This window comes from Mytilus trossulus, chromosome 5 (assembly GCF_036588685.1).
Source record: "Mytilus trossulus isolate FHL-02 chromosome 5, PNRI_Mtr1.1.1.hap1, whole genome shotgun sequence".
Taxonomy (NCBI): Eukaryota; Metazoa; Mollusca; class Bivalvia; order Mytilida; family Mytilidae; genus Mytilus; species Mytilus trossulus.
In genome coordinates this window covers 64,217,270-64,240,548 of record NC_086377.1, presented here as the reverse complement: position 1 = coordinate 64,240,548, position 23,279 = coordinate 64,217,270, and the positions used below count along the sequence as shown (strand labels likewise).

Here is a 23,279-nt window from a genome sequence, read left to right as displayed (position 1 = left end):
AGTATGAATCAATATCCATCTTCATTTAAGACTGATCAATTAGACAAATTTTATGAGACCTAGCCTATGAAAGTGAACTCCTCAAATATGCAACAAAGCAATTTAGCGCAACTTAAATACCTTCGACACATGATGAATGTTTTATCTGCACTACAATTTCTGAAGACAACTCTCTTGAAGGGCCTCCTTCATCGACTGCAGATTCCCCAATGAATCTAACAGAAATTGGCTGCAAGAGACGATTTTGTGCCCTGGCAACATTTTGTAATGCATCATCTAAAGCAGTTTGTCTTCTTATAACCATTCTCATGCTGCCATCAACACGATTCCCCAGAACTTCTTTTGCAAATGACTTTAAAGCCATCTGCAATTTATCTGTTGATGGTCTATGTAGAAGAAAAACAGAATCATTATTCCAGGAACTAAAATTAAGAAAGGAAATGGTGAATGTGTCAAAGGGACACCAACCCGACCATAGTCTAGAGCAAACAACAGCCGAAGGCCACCAATGGGTCTTCAATGTAGCGAATAACAACATACCTGTAGGTGTCCTTCAGCTGGCTCCTTAATAAATATGTATACTAGTACAGTGATAATGAACGTCATACTAAACTCCGAATAATACACAAGAAACTAAAATTAGCAAGTGAAACTGCGAGATACTGCTCACTGATGATACACTTGCGGCAAATGCATAATATTAATAGTGTAAAAATATGCAAGTATTCGGTAAACAGGAAGTTGTCGAGTGATGAATCTGAAAACGCATCACACGGTATAGCTGACTTATATAAATCCTGAAACCAAATTTCAGAAATCCTTGTATTGTTGTTCCAGAGAAAAATGTGACGAAAATTTTCAACTTGGCTATCATGTGTAAAATCATACAAGTGTTCAGTAAACAGGAAGTCGATGAATGATGAATCTGAAAATGCATCACACAGTATGGCTGACATATATAAATGTTGATACCAAATTACAGAAAGGGTGGATGTGTAGTTCCTGAGAAAAATGTGACGAAAGTTTCATTGGACGGACTGACAGATGGACAGAGGTAAAACAGTATACCCCCCTTTTTTGAAAGCGGGGGTATAAAAATCATACAAGACTAACAAAAGCCAGACTTGGGACAGACGCAAATTTGCGACAGGGTTAAACATAATTATGAGATCTCAACCCTCCCCTATACCTATTAAATTAATATAGCATGTCTAATGTCTGTTGCATTCAAGTCAACATGATAAAAGATATAAGGCTGCATTTATCAAATACCACATTCATCTCCAATGTAGTTATCTTTTCAGGAAAATATCTATCTACATGTAAGAAAAAAAACTTGGACTCACTGATATATAAAAAAGTAAAATCACAATACTTCATCTATGGAATTGGAAATTTCCAGCTCCAAAAATCACATGTTTAAATTCATCCATGTTCAATGTGTATCATTGTACAGCAGATATAGATACTAACCAAGTAGGCATGATCGATTTTGAACTGACACGGTAACAAAAATCTTTGTTTTGTTTTATCAACATCTGAAATTCCTAATTTTCACATGATTTTTTCCTATTTATACGACAACTTTTATATTCTAATAAGAACAATTAACTTATTTATGTGCAAAAAGTTGTGAATGTCAACACCAACTTCCAATTTTGATACAATTGTCATGTTTTACCTGAAAGAAAGTTAATACAGGGCAGAAGTATTAGTTACCAATCATAAACCTACCTGTGATTACTCATTCCTAGTTTTTGGGTAATAAATGAGTATGAAAATTTTGATTTTGTGTACGGTCTATACAGCAACTTAACTATGCACAATACAGAAGGATTTATGTGGTCAGCTTAACACTGTACACAAAGCTTCTTTTAAGAATAAAATATCAGAAAAAACATATGCCTGAAAGATTTCAATGCCAATTATTGATACACACGCACAGTGGCCTTCCATCAGAATTAGAGTTGCAATTAATATAAAATAAGATATTGGACAATTGTCAACTTGTTTGACAAGTATTTGCACATGTTTTTAGTAATTGTTCGTGTTCTGAGAAAATAATGAGACATCTCTAACCTACGACCAAATCATTTCTTAAAACAACAGTTATGTCCAGATTGAGGTACACAGGGATATTATGTGAACAAAACAAAGATTTCCGTTACCATGTGAGGTTAAAATCAATCACACCCACTTGGTTAGTACCTATTTGCTGTACTGATGATACACAATGATGTTCTCGTGATAATAAATTTACTTACTGTGGCAGCAATACTGGTACTTCAGCATTCATTGCGTTTTCATGGACATTTTCAAACTCAACTTGGAATTCCTGGTTTGATACTTGTGGAATGCCACTGAAAATAGACGCATAAAAAAATCATAACAGGATTCACAACCTCAAATTCGACAACACAATCTAGTTTTTTAATCACCTATATAAGTATATTTATTATTATGTATTAAATTTTGCAAACATGGTTCCATATATTTTTGATTTTTTTTATTAAGTTTGGAAGAGTTAATATTAATTGAGATTGTCAAAAGTCAAAAAAATTGTAGATGGCATCAAAAATGCACAAGCAGAGTTGCTATGTTGGTTAGTTGTTTAACCAGTGATTGGGAAGGATGTGTGCCCTGCGCCTATAGCGCATATTGACAAGAAATGGCACATACAGTGACAAATGTAAGTGCCCACGTGGCGCACGATACTTTTCCGCCATGTGTGTGTACACAACTGTGTAATCCTCCCCAATAATAGGAGCACCTATATATTTTTGGGACATCTCGGGTGTTTTCCTATGATAATAGAACCATGTGATTTTACGTCCCAGGTGTTTTCCTTTTGTAATAATAGAACCATGCGGTGTAACCGTTAACCCGAAAAACGTAATTAACCATCATTCATGATATTTATTTTTTTTATAAACAACTTTAAATTTGTGAAATTTGGCTAGTACAGACGAGATTTAACCCTTATAATAATCTCATTTAGTTTAGCTTGCTATTATTTTGATTGAAGAACCCCAGACTTTTTAGAAATATAGTTTTTGTCTCCATAAAAGACGCTTAACTGTCCTCGTCATTTTTTGGTCATTTTGACATTTTGTAACAAAGAAGTGTGTAAAGTTGTAAGCAATAATCATAAATTGTTATAGAGATACGGCACAACATGTAAAAAAAAATTCCCCCTTTTTTACAAAATACTCAATAACTCAAAAATGAAATTTTGAATCATCATCAAAAAGTATACAGATCTTAAGATTAATATAATAAAGACCTGTGTAAAGTTTGTAGCAATAATCATATATGGATTTTGAGATATGGCGCGACATGTAAAAAAAAACTCCCCCTTTTTTACAAAATACTCAATAACTCAAAAATGAAATTTTGAATCATCATCAAAAGTATACAGATTAATATAACTAAGAAGTGTTTAAAGTTTTAAGCCATAATCAAGAATCGTTTTTAAGATACAGTGCTACATGTGAAAAAAACACCCCCCTGTTTTAGTTACAAAGTGCCGTAAATCAAAAAGTTTAAATCTAATTTTTAGCAAAAAGTATACAGATCATTTGATCATCATAAGAAACAACTATACTAAGTTTCATGAAATTTGGATAAGTCGTTTGATTGGACTTCAACTTCTTCAAAAACTACCTTGACCAAAAACTTTAACCTGAAGCGAACGGACTCACAAACGGACGAACGAACAGAGTCACATACCAGAAAACATAATGCCCCTCTACTATCGTAGGTGGGGCATAAAAAGCATTACCTTTCACCAATTTCTTCATTTCCTTGATCTAGAGGCAAAGTCAAATTTGAACTAATAGCTGGATTGGAACCAGATGCTTCCTTATCCAAGACAATTTCTTCATCACTTGAAGATGTATCCTACAAAAAAATTAGATGTTAGTCTTCCATGGAAGACATGTGCCCACTATATTCATTTAACTACATACTTAAATGAGACACATGCAATGATCAAGTCCATGTGTGTTTCATTAACTATTTTCACCCTTTTACTTTTATTAGAGAAAATATATATATTCATTCTGTACAGCCCTTTTAAAAAACATACTGCAACTCCGATATCCACACATGCCCTGCTAATTATCTGCTCTGCATGCTGCGCTGCTCTTCTTCTTGTTCTTTGTTGGACAACCAAGGGTGGTAACAAATCCTGTAATATATGAAAATTAAAATGAACGTGGTCTAATGTATTTGTTCCCGACCATTTAAGTATTTGGACCATACGCGTATGGTCATGACCATATGCATATACTCATATGGTCCGACCGTACGCGTATGGTCGGACCATATGAGTATAATACTCGTTTGGTTATTAACGGGCCGGACCATATGAGTATTTGGACCATATAGGTATATATATTTTTTTCAAATTACATTATAAAAGTTTCAATAATACAAAAACTTTATCTAAAAAAACAGTGATGGTTTAAAACATGACAATTTTTTAAATTTTATAATAAAAAAAACTACGTAAAAATTTTATATTGATGCCAAATCGGTAATGACCATCGGTATAAAATGTGTTTACTTTAAATTTGAAAATTAGGTAAAATTAAGTAACTATGTGAAACTTCTTATTATTATTTAGCTTATCTTTTTATTATAATATAATGATAAAATTACCTATATGATAGCGTATTTTGAATGAACGGTCATACCATATGAAGAGTTTAAAAGTATGAAAAGTAAACTGTAACAGAGTGTTAATTACCCCGACCATGGTCGGACCATATGAGTATATACCCATATGGTCATGACCATACGCGTATGGTCCAAATACTCATATGGTCCGGAACATATGCACATGCTAAACCAACTTGTTTCATATTGTTTGATATGCAAATAGAACAACTAATAGTACAGTGGCAGACAGGAGATATTAACAAGTTTAATAGGCCTAACGGCATATCTCTGATTTTTTTTTTGGTCATGTGAAATAACATTTTGAATCAAAACCAAAAAGTATACATATCTTTAAATTGATATAACTTATAAGTGTACAAGGTTTTAAGCAATTATCAGAAACCATTTTGAGATATGTTGTGACATGTAAATAAACGGCTGCGCTTTAGCGCATGATACGCCCGTTGCTCTAAAAGACGGGCGTATAAATTGGAAAATCCCCCCTTCTTTAAGCATAAAATTCATAACAGGGAAATGTAAAATCTGAAATTTATAAAAATTGAAAGGGAGCTTACATTAATAGATATACACAATTCACCAAAGTTTCATGGACATTGGTGAAACCCTTTTTGAGTTATTGTCCGAAGTGTTAAAAATCCCCCTTTTTTTTTTATGAATAAAGCCCCATAAATCCAAAACTTAAAATCTGAAATTTATAAAAATTGAAAGGGAGCTTACATCAATAGATATAAACAATTCACCAAAGTTTCATGGACATTGATGAAATCCTTTATGAGTTATTGTCCGAAGTGTTGAAAATCCCCAATTTTTTATGAATAAAGCCCCATAAATCCAAAACTTAAAATCTGAGAAAAAAAAAAAAAACCCAAAGGGAGCTTACGTCAATAGATTTAAACAATTCACTTAAGTTTCATGGAAATTGGTGAAAGTGTTTTTGAGTTATTGTCCAAAGTGTGAAGGACTGAGGGACAACGGTATACCATAATACGTCCCGTCTAAAAGACGGGCGAAAAAAAACCCTTCCCCCTTTTTTTACAAAATCTCAATAACGCAAAAATACAATTTTGATCATCACCAAAAATTATACAGGTCTTTAGATTAATATAACTTAAAAGTGTGAAAAGTTTAAGCAATTATCATAAATCGTTTTTGAGTTACAGCGTGACATGTGCAAAAACACCCCCCTATTTTAGTTAACGAGTCCTGTAACTCAAACAGTTTTAATCTTATTTTCACCAAAAAGTATACAGATCATTTAACTATTATACGGAACAACTGTATTAAGTTTCATGAAATTTGAAAGAGTCATTCTCAAGTTACGATGCAAAGTTTACGTGGGACAGACGGATGCCCGACATTTGTATTCCACAACACTCAGCAATTAAAATTTTGAACTGGTGAATTTCTTTCACAACAAAAATTTGAATATCCTTTTAAAGCAAGGGAAAATCAACAGATTTTACTTACATCAAGCTCTTCATTTTCTGGAGATTCACCTTCCATTACAACCTGAAAATGAAAAAGATTTTTTTCCCTTCCATATCACTGAAAAGCCAAGAAATTTTGTAAAATCTGCTATGTCTAACAGCACATACCTGCCAACTTTCATGATTTAGGCGTGTACTACACGATTTTGACCCTTTGTCACGATTGCACAATATGTTTAAAGGTGCTGCCCAATTGATATTTGTCACATATTTTTAGAATTATGCCTTCAATATATTATGACCCACTAAGTATAAAGTATGAATTATTAACGGTTCTCGAGAGGTAGAGCGGACACAATTTGTTTAGAACAACGAACGGATGGACAGACCGACCGACTGACCTTTGACCTAGGATGCATACATTATGACTCATTCTCTGGTGTTGGTTAATATATATGTTAAGTTGAAAATGTTTGTCAGGTATAAAGTATGAAATAATAACAGCTGTCCTCTCAAAATATATTGTGGATCAAATTTGTTAGTGATGGAGAGACCAACAGACAGACAGACCTTTGACCTAGGAAGTGGTACATACATCATGACACACCCTCTGGTGTTGGTTAAAATGGATGTCAAGTATAATATTTGAAATCATAACGGTTCTCAAGATATAGAGCGGACACAATCTTCACAACAGGACACAGGGTTGTCAACGGAAACCAAAGTTTTTTTTACGTTGACCTTTGACCTAGGAAGTTGTACATACATCATGACACGCCCTCTGGTGGTGTTTAAAATGGATGTCAAGTATAAACTTTGAAATCATAATGGTTCTCAAGATATAGAGTGGACACGATCTTCACCACAGGATACAGGGTTGTCAAATGAAACCCAAATTTTTTTACCTTGATCTTTGACCTAGGAAGTTGTACATACATCATGACACGCCCTCTGGTGGTGGTTAATATACATGTTAAGTATAAAGTATGAAATCATAATGGTTCTCTAGATATGGAGCGGACACGAAAGTGTTACGGACGGACAGACTGATCACTATAGGGCGACCCGCCTAAAGGCGCGGCCCTAATAACAGGTGGGACTAGAACCCTAGAAACCAAGATTTGTCAGCATTTTGAGTATAGTAACATTTTCATATGGTAATAAGCAAGCAGGGAAAGTTTATTACAACTCTCAATTCAGAGTTTACAATTTTACTAAGACTATTGTAGGATAATATTGTTCTAAAAGAGAATCAAAATACATAAACACCATAGGCAAACAATAAGCAGAGGGTCTGTGTGAAAACTGGCACCAAAGGGGCTCAGACAAATCAACTACTGTCTCCTCACTAACTTAAGCAATAACAAACAACTATGAGAGTAAAGCACCAAAGGAACATCCACCATAGCATGTTTTTGAACAGAGATGGTTATCATTTTTTTTCTTTGTTCATTTAAATTAGTCTTGATTTTGCTAGCCTGAAAAAATATATATCTAACAAAAAATACCTTGGAATCATCTAGCCATTGTATTTGTATGAGGGTATTTCCACTTATTCCCAAATCTGCAAGAGTCCCATGACAGAAACTTGACTTCATTGGTGGTCTGTTGGGAATTGTTAGTACATACTTTTTTGAAGAATCCTCTAAACTGCAAATAAAGTCTTGCAACACCTGAAAGTATACAAAATAAATTTCTAACCCATACATATTTCAAAATAAACATTCTAATTGTGTAGGCACGCAGACCAACAGTTCAGAAAGGGTAATATATGCCAGACATGACCGATTTGGAAACAGAAAAGTCCTAAATGATTTATTGGGATCTAGACCATGTTTTGCCAAAGACCTATTTCAAATTTGCACTTATTGTTTGGAAATACATAGAATTTAGATAAATGAAAAATATATGAATTTTTACACGATGATGTCACAACTATGTCATAAGGTGAAAAATACACAATATGTGCAGTTTTCAAACATTAGACTTTTGGATTTTTCTTTACATTAAGAAAAAACATTGTACACAACCAAAAGACAACAAAAAATTTCAAAAGCATTATTAAAACTACTGACATAATCATACCAAATATAAAGTTTTTTCTTGTATTGCGCACATACTTTGCCAATCTAAAATATACTTAAAATTTAATGAAAAAAGGAAAAGAAAAAATATTTTACATATGATAATATCCAAATTTTGTCAAGGTTTGTTGCCACGGTCACTCATTTAACATGCTATTTGCTTTTGTTTTCTGTATACCTGATACCTTAGTCGATTTATGACAAATTTAAGTTTATCTTTGATGACTTTTAAATTTGAAGTTATATTTGGGCCTAATAAGGGCCTTATTGCCCTTCTCCATTAGTATATCTTTAAGATGTGATAGGGGTTGTTAAGAGACATATTATAGCAGAGCAGGTAAGATTTAAAAGGGACACCAATTGTGTCTAACAGACAAATGGATAGACATACTGAAACCAGTACACCCCCTCACCACTTTAGTTCCCTACAGGCCAAATGATATAATGATGAAGCTTTACTAGAACTGTTTTTGAAAGCTAACTGGACATAAGCTACTGACCTGAACATTATCCTCTGGTAGAAATTTTCTGGTTGTATCAAACCAACTCGTGTTAGTTTTAAATTTCAGTTTGATACCTTCCTCTGGTTCTTCTGGCAGATTTCTTTTTTTACCATTTCTAAACTAAATTTTCAAAAAAGAATGTTTTAAATTATTTTCATGACATTACCCTATTTCCTTTAATTAGTCACTCCTCTTGTCACTAATGATTGGATTCAGTAGTTTGTGTTTTGAGATATAACATCCACAAAACCTTACAATAATTTCAAACTTCCTAGTAGTATCTATCAGGACATTTATGCAATCTCTAGTCAATTCATATGCATCAAATACTCATGTGTGACTTATATATATTCTTTTAAAAATTGCTATGTGTATTATACTTATATGTGACTTCTAGTCCAGAAAATATGGTACTATAAACCACTAATAGAATTTACTTCTGGGACAATTTAATTTCATGGTATTTTTTTGTCCTTAATTAAAAGAATTGCAATTAACTGAATCATTGAAAATAAAACTTCTGTGATTGAAGATTGATAATTTTACCTTTTAAAAAGTTAAAAAGGCATAGGAATATCTCAAGCTGAATTTTTGTTCATATCTTACCTCTAGCATTTTTTTCTCTTTTTCTTCAATTTCTTTTCTGGCATTTTGAAGTCTTCTGACCTGAAATGATAATCATTATAAACTAGGCTGTTGCTGGGACAAAAAGGGTGTCAATATATTCGCATGAAAAGAGAATTTCCTTCCATTTTGTCCCAACAGGAACTGTTGTAATTTAATGTAAAACATAACAAGTGAAACTGTGAGCTACTGCTCACTGATGATACCCTGCCCCATCCCAAGTGAATAATTTTTAAAAGTGTATAAATATTCCAGTGTTCAGTAAACAGGAAGCTGTTAAGTGATGAATCTGAAAACGCATTACATGGTATAGCAGACTTATAAAAACCCTGAAACCAAACTTCAGATATTTTTGTATATTAGTTCCTGAGAAAAATGTGACGAAAAATATTTATGGGATTAACGGACTGGCAGATGAATGGACAGACAGAGGTAAATCAATATACTCTCCCTTTTTCAAAGGATATAATTAGAAATATTAAAAAGACAATACATGTACCGGTATATGTTTTCCCCTGCATACAAAACTTTTATTGTTAGGACAATTTTATCAGGTCTTCTAAAGACTTATTTAACCTTTCTCAACCAGTTAATAGCTTATAAGATTTTGATGGTTTAGTAAAATAAAACATTTGTCATATTGACTGGATATTCAGGGAATAGCACATTTGTCATGTTTGTTGTCCCCTTAATACCAAGTATTGCTCTTTATTTGTTTGCATCTACAGATAAAAAACTATTCCCCCCAATCTCTATACAGAGCCATTTTGTATTTACCTTTATTGATTATGACCACATATGAACATGATAAAAGAACATTTACATATATACAATGTACAATCACATGCAGGACCTTCATGACCTTGGATCTATACATGTGAGCAAAGATTAAACCAAGTTTAATGATATTGGAAGATTTTTTGTGAGTTTGAAAGAGAACTAGACATGTCTGGAAGAACTGTGACCTAGTTCCTGCAGCACCTTGTAGTACAATCCAAAATCTACTTGTGAACAAAGTTTCATTGACATACATGTATCATATGTAGGTTCTAAGAAATGAATCAAAGGAAAAATTAAACAGTAGTCAATCAAGCAGGAAATGAGTGCAACTTTTGTCTATCTGCAATTATGTTGTTGAAACCAACACATTATTGTAGAGAGCATTTAAGTCAGGTGAGCTGAAATTTACTAATTTGTTTTCAAAGATGTACTTACTTTTTCCTGATCTGTAATTAAACTTTGCTGGAACTCAGCATTCTGAGTTGCCACAAGTGCCCTTTCCTCCAACAGAGTTTCTTTCTACAAAATAAATGTGATCAGATTTACAGAAGTGGTTAGGCATTTTTTATCAACTAAACTGAAAAAGAATTTTATTTGTTAAGGTATAAAAATCATAAGTGGTTAAGGAGTCCCTGAGCACTGTGTCTCACTTGCTTATCAAAGAATCAATAAATAGAATTGAATGCAATATTCTTTTTAAAAGATCTGCATTATCATAGATATAACTTGTCTTGGCAAAACAGGAAAAAATCCTGTCAATAAATCAATAAGATAGTATTAAAACATGTTTTGATGAAATCATAAAAGGTTTGATGAATTCCAGTTTCACACAAAATGCGATATGCTTTGCCAAATTGAATAAAGATAAACCGTCACATATATGATTTATTGTTGAAAACAGAAAAATTTCCCCTTTAGTAATGAATATAAAATTTATAAAAAATGAAAGGGAGCTCAAAATAGATATTATTATTATATATATGGCAATCATACCACATCTTCTTTTTTATATATAATATTATTCACCAATGTTAATGATGGACGGGGGGACAACAAAGTACCGTAATACACCTCTTCAACAGGCCTATAAAAGCTAGTTTATTTTTTTTGTTTTATTAGTGCATATTTTGAGTTTGAAGCAACCTCTGTTCAAAATACATAAAATAATACAAACATTGTTCAAGACTATCTGGATTAAGCAACCCTCAACAAATCAAATTACCTGGACTACAGAAGTGCTAGTTGCAGCAGATGACCTACGACTGGAGGTCCCAGCTGCTTGGTCCACAAGAGGAACAGCAGGTTGAGCATTCATGTCAAAATCCTGTAAACATAAATATTTAAAGTATTAGTTTTCTGTCAGCTAAGGGGACAATCATATTTGATATTCTGGGGTAAAAAGGGGGGTGTTAATGATGAAGCAGGATTTTTCATTAAAAACAAGAGACTGATTATTTATTTTCAAAACAATATTTTTATTTATGTCTCACCCTTTTGTACTTTTGATTGTGCAAACATTGAAATCGAAATAGTAATATTCTAACATCTTAAGCAAGTTATGCAAATATTCAGTCAATGAAACATGACTGAGTTACATGGCTTAATAATCTCCATGTAAATAAATGTGCCAATGCTAATACAACTGCATACCAAATACCATTGACTTACTATAAGTCATTCCCAAACCTAAATACAAACATGAAAATGAGCTATAAACTTATAAACATACCTGAAGACAACGTGCTGTTATGTCTGTGAATGGTCTTATAAAAAGACAACCTGACCTCCCTTCTTTGCTCATCAACTCTTTTATCAAAGCTGGCGTGTTTACAGAGCTTGGAAGAGACTCCAGCTTGGATTTTCTTGCAGTCATCAACTCAAAAGCCACATTTGTCAATATAGGGAACATATTGCATAACTTTTGATTAAAGTCTGCACTAGTCATGGACAGGTCCAGCTTTGTTGGAACTCTCCCAGTAAGTTTTATTTCGGAATCATGGTAACCTGAAAATATGAATATCATAGTATTGGTTCATTTGGTTTGTTTATATTTTGGGGTAGAAATTTAAGCTTTGTTGTGTACTGGCCAGCCGGACCAGTGGACTGAAAATCTACTGATCCGGTTCCATATCTTCTGGTCCTGCAAAAATGAAATTAATTTGACAAACACTTATTTATATAAATGATAGATGTTTTCTTGGACAAGGCTTTCTTTTACATAGGTTAGTCAAGAAAGTGTTTTCCTCTCCATTAATAATGATGTTACAAGACATAAAAATATATTTCTTTTCCCACCTTAGAATTTCAGGCCTAAAATCCCCAATCCCGACCAACCATGCAAAAATGTTTTGACTCGCAAAAAAAATTAAAAAAAGGTACAATCACAGGACACTTCGAGATATAAGCTAATAAGCAGTCTAAACTAGCATAATTTAAAAAGGACAAAAATTTCATGTTTGTATGTACCATACAGTTGTATATGAAAGCATATGACATGCAGAGCGCATGGTATTGTAACAAAATTTGTAGTTTCCACCACCCTCTTTTGGGATCTGCCACTGCAAACTATCTATGTGTTTTGAATGTATAGTAAAACACAGCTTTGTACAAATATACCAATAAACATACTTAAACCAGCAACTACAATCTTTCATTCTGAAGTCAATATCTTACAATGATGATAGTGAGTAGATTTACAAAACTATGTAAATGAGCTACAGCTAGTCAGCCAAAACATACCAATAGACTAATTACAGGATTACTCAAGTTGTAAATATGTGCTAAATTGGATATTGTATAGAAAGGTATATGCTATGAAAATAAGAGCTTGGGGCAAAGCCCCGTGCTCTAATTTTCATAGTATATACCTTTCTATACAATAACCGAGACTTTGCTTTACTCTAGGTTGATTTAAATTGGCCATGAATGTTTACACTTTTTGTGTTATTACCTTATCAATATAATACACGTTTTTATAATGACTTTAAACTCACTGATGACAAGTGCTTAGTATATAACATAACTTGTTTAACCAGTGGAACATATTTCACCACGTGAGGAACAAATCTCACAAATCCAGAACTTATTTCACCAGGTAAGAAACAAATCTCACAAATGTGGAACTTATTTCACTAGGTAAGGAATAAATTTCACCAACCCAGAACTTATTTTACTAGGTAAAGTGTGGAACTTATTTCATATAGATGAACAAATTATATAGAAATTGTCTGTGAAAAAAGTTCTCCCAGAACATATTTCCTGTGAAATTAGTTCCACAGGAACAAATTTTGGCTCACAGTATTTCCTCAATAAGATTGTATTATGTTATGAAGAATTTTGTCACTCCCTGATTTAAATTTGATAAATAAATACACAGAACATAAAGAAATGCAATTGGAAAACACACTTCCCTTTTATCAGAGACATATATGTATCTACTTTCTGCAATCTACATTGATATTGGACTACTTGTAACACATTAATTAAAACAGCAAGGATTAATACCAGTTCATGAAACAATCTGCATACATGGTTATAAGTATTGTAAAGGCCAATTTCTTGTTTTGAATTTCGTTTTGCTAATTTATTAATTTTTGATGAAACTAACCTAGGTACATTGGTTACTTTCCCCATCATATTTTTCCCTGAAAATTGAGAAACGTGTCACGACAATTTTGAACCCTTTAATTTTGAATTATATAGAAATATCAGAGTCAACAAATAAGGTATGTTGATTTTTACATTTATTTTATGCATCTTGTGATAATATGAAAGTAAATTTAACTATTTCAATGCTGTTAATGTAAACTTGAGACAATGACAAATATTCCCAATCTGATAATTGTTTATTTTCGAAAATACGAACTTTATTCATTGCTTGTGTAAATCCTAGATGTTACAATGACTGTTTACTATATTTTCACACCTATGTTTATATTTTTGTGAATGTTTTGAACATTGTTTTTGGTACAAAATCTTATGATGATTGCATTTTCTTTGTAGTCAATCTCATCTTACTGTTTATACTTTGGATCCAGTCACTTCACTGTAACTTGGAATATTTTGGAATAAACTTGAGGTGTGAATTGTGTTATATTCATTTACGACTGATATTAGTGGGAAATATTCATTGACTTATTTGACGAATATGAGCACGTCACAGAAGGAAGAACCCAGTCTATTAATAGAATTTGAAAGTGTGGACACAGATAAGGTTGGCAGCAAAATAGATCAAAATGTAATTTTGAAAAGTGTGGACACAGAGTTAGGAGATTTTGTACAAACAGAATCAAATATGGACAAGAACTTTGAAACAAATAAAACGGATGAACAGGAAGCAAAGAAGACCTCAGAGGCGACAGGCGGAGCTAGGCCAAGAAAGTATACCGATAAAGGTAAAGAATTTAGTGAAGAACAAATAACCAAATCCTATGATGGATTAAAAAGATTAAGTGAAAAAATAATAAGACTGATTTCTGATAACGAAACATTCGAGACAATAAGATTGCGCTATGGAAATTGGATGCAGGAATATGAACAATTTCATATCCAACATAGAATTCATTTTGATAAACTTAATGCCCTTGAGCAGGAAGATTATATGAAAATTCATACTACAAGAGATACTTTTCTAATGAACAGTCAATTCAAGATTCAAGAATATCTCAATGCAAATCCAGTGAAAGTGCAGGCAAGTGTTCATGGGAGATCAGTAAGAAGCGCGGGTAGCTCGTCCGTATCTTCAAAACGACTTGAAGTCGAGGAAAAAAGGATTGAGCTTGAGGCAAAACGACAAGCAATGAAACGTAAGCGAGAACTTGAAATGGCAAAAGTGGCATTACAGTTAGATGAAGATGAACTGCAAATGCAAACTGAAATAGCTGTAGCTGATGCAAAAGCTAAGATATACGACAAGTTTGAAAAGGGTGAAATTGACCATGTTGAAACTCCGAAAGTAAAACTTGAAAATGTTGAATTGAAATCAAAACCTTTGCAAAGTACAGTACAGCCAGCTATCGAAACAGCAATTTTAGATCCGATGGCAAAAATATTTCAACCAGTTAAAACGAAATCAGACATTTTAAAGGAAACAAGTAAGTTAGATTTCGTTAATCTACCGTCCGTCAACATGATCAAAAACAATATTAAACTTCCAAAAGAGAATGTTCATGAATCATACGGACCAACTCAAAGTGACGAAATAACATCTGCGCCAATTCAAAATTCGGCTATAAATACTAACAGTAGTGTAGAAACAGCCTTTCAAAGTATGGTGCAGCATTTGAGAAAACCGACACCGGAAATAAGGAAATTTAGCGGAAATCCATTGGAATATAGGAAGTTTTTAAGACAATTTGAATCAAAGGTTGTTTTGAACTGTGAACAAGATGATGAGAAGATGAATTACCTCGAGCAGCTGACATTTGGAGAAGCACATAAGGTAGTATCTAGTTACAGTCACCTGCCAGGCGATAGAGCATATAAGGCATCAATGCGTCATCTTGAAGAGCGATATGGTGATACAGATGTGATGGCCTCAGCCTTTATTAAAAAGGCATTGGATTGGCCAAATATTAAATCAGGAGAAATTCAATCTTTGGACGAATTTGCATTGTTTTTGGTTGAATGTCAGTATGGCACGGAGAGTATGGAAGCCGGAAGTGTTTTAGAGTATTCTGAAAATATCAAACGTCTGATGTCAAAATTGCCCTTCCATATGCATGATCGCTGGAGAAATGTTGTTTTTCGTGTAAAAGATTCACATAGAACAGTTAAATTTAATGACTTTGTGAACTTTGTAAAAGCAGAAGCCAAAAAAGCTACAGATCCGACATATGGCAACATTGCCATGAATTATTCAAATTCTAGAAATACGAATCAACAGCGACAACATGGACAAAAGGTTTCAAATGTATGTGATGTGGCAAAAAAGGCACCTAGTACTGAGATGCGCTGTTCCTATTGTGAAGGTACACATGCTTTAGACAAATGTAAACGACTTACAGCTCGTCCACGTGAAGACCGAATCGCTTACTTGAAATCTAAGGGATATTGTTTTGGTTGTCTTAAGAAAGGCCATATGAGTAATAAATGCAATAGGAGACTCAAATGCTCAATATGTGCGCGACTTCATCCAACTATACTTCATATTGACAATCAAATTAACAAACAATCATCGTCACAGCAAGAGCCATCTGTTAAAAAGGATGATCCTCAAATACCCACAAATCATGAAGGCTCACAGCCAGTTGTAGTTAGCTCCATTAGTAGTGATAAAGGGGCTGGTGATGTGAATTGTGCTATGGCAATAATCCCTGTGCGAGTTAAATTGAACAATAGATCCTAGAGTGTCGAGACTTATGCTTTCTTCGACTCAGGCAGTAGCATAACATTTTGTAGCCAGAAGTTAATGCGTCAACTTGGAGCTAATGGAAAGAAAACTCAGATAACTATAAGTACAATGGGAAACACACAAACTATTAATACATGTGCAATTAATGGCCTTCAAGTGTCTAGTCTGTCAATGGAACACATGGTGGATTTGCCTAAAGTATATACTAAGGAAAACCTGCCCGTATCAAAGGAACATATTCCTACTCAAAGAGAAATCAAGAAATGGACTCATTTGGAATCAGTGGATATCCCAGAGATTGATGCGGACATAGGAATTATGATAGGTAACAACGTACCTGATGCTTATACACCGTTGAACGTATGCACGGGACCGAGCGGCTCCCCACATGCCACAAAAACGAGACTTGGGTGGATATTATGGAACGTTATAAGAGACAGTTCAAGCTTTGAAGTGAATAGAGTTCATATGCAAAATGAAGGATGTGATGAAACACAGTTGAACTTATTAATGCAGAGCATTAACTTAGACTTTCCAGAACGAATGAACGAAGACAAAAGAGAGAATTCTATTGATGATAAAATATTCATGCAGCAAGTTGAGAGCTCTATACATTTAGAAAATCAGCACTACTGCATAGCACTTCCGTTTCGAGACCAGCATGTTGTTTTTCCGAATAATTCAGTACAAGGCATAAAAAGGCTAAATGGACTGCGACACAAGTTTGCCAAGAATGATAACTTCAAACAACAATACTGTGATTTCATGTCAAAGATAATTGAGAAAGGCTATGCAGAACCTGTACCTACTGAAGATGTAGATAGAAACGATGGCAAAGTTTGGTACCTACCGCACCATGGAGTCTACCATGCGAAAAAACAGGACAAAATACGAGTTGTTTTCGATTGTTCTGTCAAATACATGGGCATTTCTTTGAACAGTCAGCTATTACAGGGTCCAAACCTTGCTAACAATCTTTTAGGCGTACTGATCAGATTCCGACAGGACAAAATAGCAGTCTTAGGTGACATCGAATCAATGTTTTACCAGGTGAAGGTTCCAGTTGAGGACAGAGACTTTTTACGTTTCTACTGGTGGGAAAACGGAAATGTTGATACTGAACCTAAAGAATATAGGATGACAGTACATTTGTTTGGAGCTACTTCTTCACCGAGTTGTAGTAATTACGCTCTACAAAATACGGCAAAAGAAAACAAGGATAGATTTGATTCTTTAGTGATTGATACACTGACAAAGAACATGTATGTAGATGATTGTTTGAGTTCTACAGATACAGAAGAAAGTGCTATATCGCTTATTAAGAATGTAACTGAATTGTGCAAAGAAGGCGGATTCAATATGACTAAATGGACAAGTAACAGTCAAAATGTTGTGCAATCCATACCTGAAAAGGATTGTGCAAGAAATATAGAGGAATGGAATTGTGGAGATGATAGTCTCACCGACCGTGCACTTGGAGTGTATTGGTATATAAAAGATGACAAACTTGGATTTCACATAAACATTAAAGAAAAGCCGTCAACAAGACGCGGAATTCTCAGCATAGTCAGCTCAATCTATGACCCTATTGGTATTGTTTCTCCGTTTGTTTTGACAGCCAAATCAATACTACAAGGATTATGCAAGAAAGAAATTGGATGGGATGAAGAAATTCCCAACACAGAACTTTCGTCATGGAACAAATGGCTCAGTCAGCTTAAAGGATTGGAAAACATTAAAATAGATAGATGCTACAAGCCTCAACACTTCAAGGCTATTGTTTCATGCCAACTACATTGTTTTGCAGACGCAAGTGACAAAGGTTATGGTTGTGTATTTTACATACGGTTAGTCGATGAAGAAGGTAGTATACAGTGTTCCTTTTTGTTAGGAAAATCGAGAGTAGCACCGCTTAAATCGATGACTATTCCGAGGATGGAACTGACAGCTGCTACTAGTGCCGTTAGGCTTGGAAACATGATTATAAGAGAGATAGAATACTCATTTGATGACATTTATTACTATTCAGACAGTATGTCAGTACTTCGATATATAGCAAACTCAAAGACACGTTTTCACACTTTTGTAGCCAATCGTTTGGCTGTTATTCACGAAGCAACTAAAGTAAATCAATGGCACTACGTAGGCACAAAGGAAAACCCGGCTGATTTAGCTTCGAGAGGAGCGACTATTGAACAATTTAACAGAAATCCACAATGGCTTCGTGGGCCAGATTTCTTATGGAATAAAGACATTAAATTCCCACAGTGTACCGAGGACACTAGTTTTATCGGCAATGATCCAGAAGTTAAGAAACCAGTGGCTGTTTGCACTGTAGAATCATTTGAAGGAATGGAACGTCTTATTTCTTACTTTTCGAATTGGGAACGCTTAGTCACCATAGCAGCACGGTTCGTACTTGCAGCCAATCACTTTAGAAGTGTTAAAGACAGTATTGAAATCGATGGAAACGGAAAAACGAGTATGAAGATGTCTGATACGCTTACGACAAGTATAGTTGAGTGTGCAGAGAGGTCCTTGATTAGTTATGTGCAACATAAACACTTTAATGATGATATACAGACTCTTGAAAAGAAATGTCCTCTCAAAATTTCTTCTAAACTGAGCAATCTGGATCCATTTGTCGACAAAGATGGATCGCTTAGAGTTGGAGGACGATTGGAGCGATCGGATATTTCGTACGAATCAAAACACCCTATCGTCTTGCCTAAGGACTCACCGATATCAAGACTTATTATTGAGAACATTCATCGTTCAATTGGACATTTAGGAAAGAATTCAATCTTAGCCGTTCTTAGACAAAAATATTGGATTTTAGGAGCCAATTCTATTATTAAAGGCTTAGTGTCTAGATGCGTCAGATGTAAGAAATATCAAGGAACATGCTCAAAACAGAAAATGGCAAATCTTCCGAAAGAAAGACTTCAGGCTGATGATCCGCCTTTCACAAGAATTGGAATAGATTTCTTTGGACCCTTTGAGGTAAAGCAAGGAAGGAGTGTAGTTAAAAGATATGGTGTGATTTTCACATGCCTGACTATTAGGGCAATACACCTCGAATTGGCATATTCATTAGACACTGACTCTTGCATAAATGCTATAAGGAGATTTATTTTGAGAAGAGGAGTGCCAGTCTTTATAAGGACAGACAATGGAACAAACTTTGTTGGTTCAGAAAGGGAACTAGGAGAAGAAATAAAAAGATGGAACTTAAATAAAATACAGGAATTCATGATTCAGAAACGCATTCAGTGGGAATTTAATCCGCCGTCTGCATCACACTTTGGAGGAGTATGGGAACGCCTTATTAGATCAGTGCGTAAGGTATTCTATTCAGTCATGCACGAACAGAACATTCGACTAACTGATGAAGGACTTATGACTCTATTCTGTGAAGTAGAAAGTATTCTTAATGGACGTCCGATCACAGAAGCGTCAGATAGTATCACAGACTTAAATGTATTGACTCCGAATCACTTGATACTTCAACGTGCGGGTGAAAGCTTTCCACCTGGTGTGTTCTCTAAGACAGACAGCTATGTCAGAAGGCGATGGAGACAAATCCAGTATCTCGCTGATTTATTTTGGACTAGATGGCGAAAGGAATACTTACCTCTATTGCAGCGCAGAACAAAATGGACAAAACCGACAAGAAATATGCAAGTAGGAGACATAGTTCTCATTTCCGACAATGCACCGAGAAATTCGTGGAACATGGCTCGTGTGATTGAACTAATCAAAGACAAGGACAATGTTGTTAGAATTGTCAAAGTGAAAACCGCAAATTCTGTGTTAACGAGACCAATTGCGAAACTGTGTCTTCTTGTAGAAAGTGACTAAAAACCCACAGCTGCCACCAAACTCGTGGATATGATAGACATTTATTGAACATTATGATATAATTGTCCTTTTGATTTATTTTTGATAATTGCGTTCTAGTTAAGAACCCAATTTAGGGGCTGGTATGTAAAGGCCAATTTCTTGTTTTGAATTTCGTTTTGCTAATTTATTAATTTTTGATGAAACTAACCTAGGTACATTGGTTACTTTCCCCATCATATTTTTCCCTGAAAATTGAGAAACGTGTCACGACAATTTTGAACCCTTTAATTTTGAATTATATAGAAATATCAGAGTCAACAAATAAGGTATGTTGATTTTTACATTTATTTTATGCATCTTGTGATAATATGAAAGTAAATTTAACTATTTCAATGCTGTTAATGTAAACTTGAGACAATGACAAATATTCCCAATCTGATAATTGTTTATTTTCGAAAATACGAACTTTATTCATTGCTTGTGTAAATCCTAGATGTTACAATGACTGTTTACTATATTTTCACACCTATGTTTATATTTTTGTGAATGTTTTGAACATTGTTTTTGGTACAAAATCTTATGATGATTGCATTTTCTTTGTAGTCAATCTCATCTTACTGTTTATACTTTGGATCCAGTCACTTCACTGTAACTTGGAATATTTTGGAATAAACTTGAGGTGTGAATTGTGTTATATTCATTTACGACTGATATTAGTGGGAAATAAGTATTGTACTATAGAGTAATGTCATTGTTTGGTAAAAAAAACCAGTAGTAATTCCATTTTTTTTTCCTCCTACCCTATATTTTTTAAGAAGACAAACTAATAAAAAAAAAGTGGCCTTATCACTAGGCAAAATCTTATATATAAAACATTTACCAAGTCCCATTCGCTTTAAGCGATTAACATCCAAGTTGCTGGTAATTTTCGTCTCTGGAGACGACAGACAGGTCAGTTTCACTGACAATATGTCTGTTGGCCTCCCTCTGCTAGCTTTTTTCTTTTTTTTGGAGCTTGGGCTGCAACTTCTCTGGGTTTGAAAAGTTGATGACAGCCTACGTACAAAATCATCATCATCATCCTCTGCTTCATTTAACCCTGTCCCCTCGTTCCTCTGCCTCCTCACAAAATTGTGAACATGACTGGCTGTCCTCTCCAGCCTGTTCAACATACTTCTACCTGAAAATTATCAATATATGTAGGAAGAGTACAACTTTCATTTGTTGTTCAGTCTAAAAGTGCAAATATCTTGTGTTCTGAAAAAGATCTAGGAAAAGTTACTTCCTTTAACACTGTGTATCATCAGTACACCGGATATAGGTACTAAGCAAGCGAGCATGATCGATTCTGTCCTTACATGGTAACTTATTTCGAATATACAGAAAAAATGTTAGTTATTTCTTATTAATTCTTAATTACATTTTAAACCACAGAAAACCATGAAAAAACATTGATGACGTCAAGGTCACATGACTTAACTAAGTCTTTGTGCTCATAACAAAATAACGTCAGCCAATCAGAAGACCCATTAGATCCAAAATTACATTATTATATCATGCCTACAAAAGTCAAAATAAGAAAGTGGCTTCAGTGCAAACACATGGCAATTTGCACGAAAATAACACTAGGACCCTATGACTAGTCCGAGATTACTCTGACGTCCGATGGCTGTTTTGCCAGACAAGCTGGGGCCGTCAGAGCTTGATCCATATCAAAAAGTGGATATTTGCCCACCCAAAATAGATGCGCTGCTTCCTCGCTTCTGGAGCCGACTCGTAACTTAACTCCATTTGAAAGTGAAAGTCAAAATGCTGAATCGATGGCTCACTGTGAAAACTGTCTTATAATGAGAAAATAAAAGTTGGCAGGTAGGTAAAACTTACAATGTACATAAATGAAGAGATAAATGAAAAATTATGAGATTGATGCCCGATTTAAACAATTCCAAAGCCCTCAGTCAGCTCCAGAAGCAACCAAGCAGCGCATCTATTTTGGGTGGGCAAATATCCACTTTTTGATATGGAACGAGCTCTGACGTCCCACGGCCCCAGCTTGTCTGGCAAAATAGCCGTCTGACTACCCTATGACCAGATAATATCAATGTAGCTGTGGAACCATAGCTCTTACAGTTGCTTCTGTTAAATCAGGCCTGTAGCCAGGAATTTCCAAAGGGGGATTCGTTTGACTCACAAACACGACTTTAACAGTCACAATTCGAACAGAACATCGACTTTAACAGTGCTTCTTAGTTTTCAAGGTGGGGGTTCGTTTGAACCCCCCCTGGCTACGGGTATGGTTATTATTTTTAAATGACCATGGCACCCAATAGTAAAAAAAATAATATCAAGGATGCAAGGACCTAAGAGCTACAGTTCCGCAGCTAATCAATATATAAGCATCCTATGCATGATTTTTTTTTTGAGGGCATGGATGTCATTTGCTTAACACTGTTAATTAACAGTTTATTATTATAGGAATTCTTTTTTTCGGATTTCGGGACTTCGGAATTTACTTTATTTAAATTCGGGACCTCGGGATTTCATTTTTTAAAGTCCGGGATTTCGGAATCATAACCACTCCTATCCCCCCTCAGAAATTATAGACCAAATTAAAAATTGTCGATTTTCTACCTTAGCCCTTGACTTTTGTTGATGACAAGTATATATTTTTAGCACACTGCACTACCTGAAGCTGACGCTGGGGATGCTGCAGGGTGATTTACGTTGGACGCCATGCTTTTTTACAAGTCTCGATTCAAGTTAGAGCGGGAGCGCGTGCATTATATAAATTGCGAATTGAAACATGTGAAACGAAACGAACAAACCATTTTACCTATCCTTTTCGTACGCGATTAGTTTTTTTTTATCACATCTCACCGATATCACCTGATTCACCCAATTCACATTTTACAACATGTCACGGTAAAAGTAAATCTTTATTGTTAGGAAATTGAGTTAAATCATTTATGTAAATGCCGAAACT

General features: G+C 34.5%; 1 protein-coding gene and 1 long non-coding RNA gene across 2 annotated transcripts; one reads left to right on the top strand and one right to left on the bottom strand.

The window, feature by feature from the left end:
* Positions 1–112: 112 nt before the first annotated feature.
* Positions 113–23,062, bottom strand: LOC134718196 (uncharacterized). Its single transcript, XM_063580689.1, has 13 exons — positions 22,983–23,062; positions 21,177–21,476; positions 11,831–12,105; positions 11,324–11,425; positions 10,537–10,620; positions 9,304–9,363; positions 8,695–8,817; positions 7,619–7,783; positions 6,151–6,192; positions 4,088–4,189; positions 3,782–3,900; positions 2,265–2,360; positions 113–386 (listed from the first exon to the last, which is right to left on the bottom strand). The coding sequence occupies exons 1-13, from the start codon at positions 23,029–23,031 to the stop codon at positions 113–115; spliced, it is 1,791 nt and encodes a 596-aa protein (XP_063436759.1). The 5' UTR covers positions 23,032–23,062.
* Positions 19,716–20,982, top strand: LOC134719801 (uncharacterized). Its single transcript, XR_010107704.1, has 2 exons — positions 19,716–20,622; positions 20,900–20,982. It is a non-coding gene; the product is annotated as an uncharacterized LOC134719801 (long non-coding RNA).
* Positions 23,063–23,279: the final 217 nt, after the last annotated feature.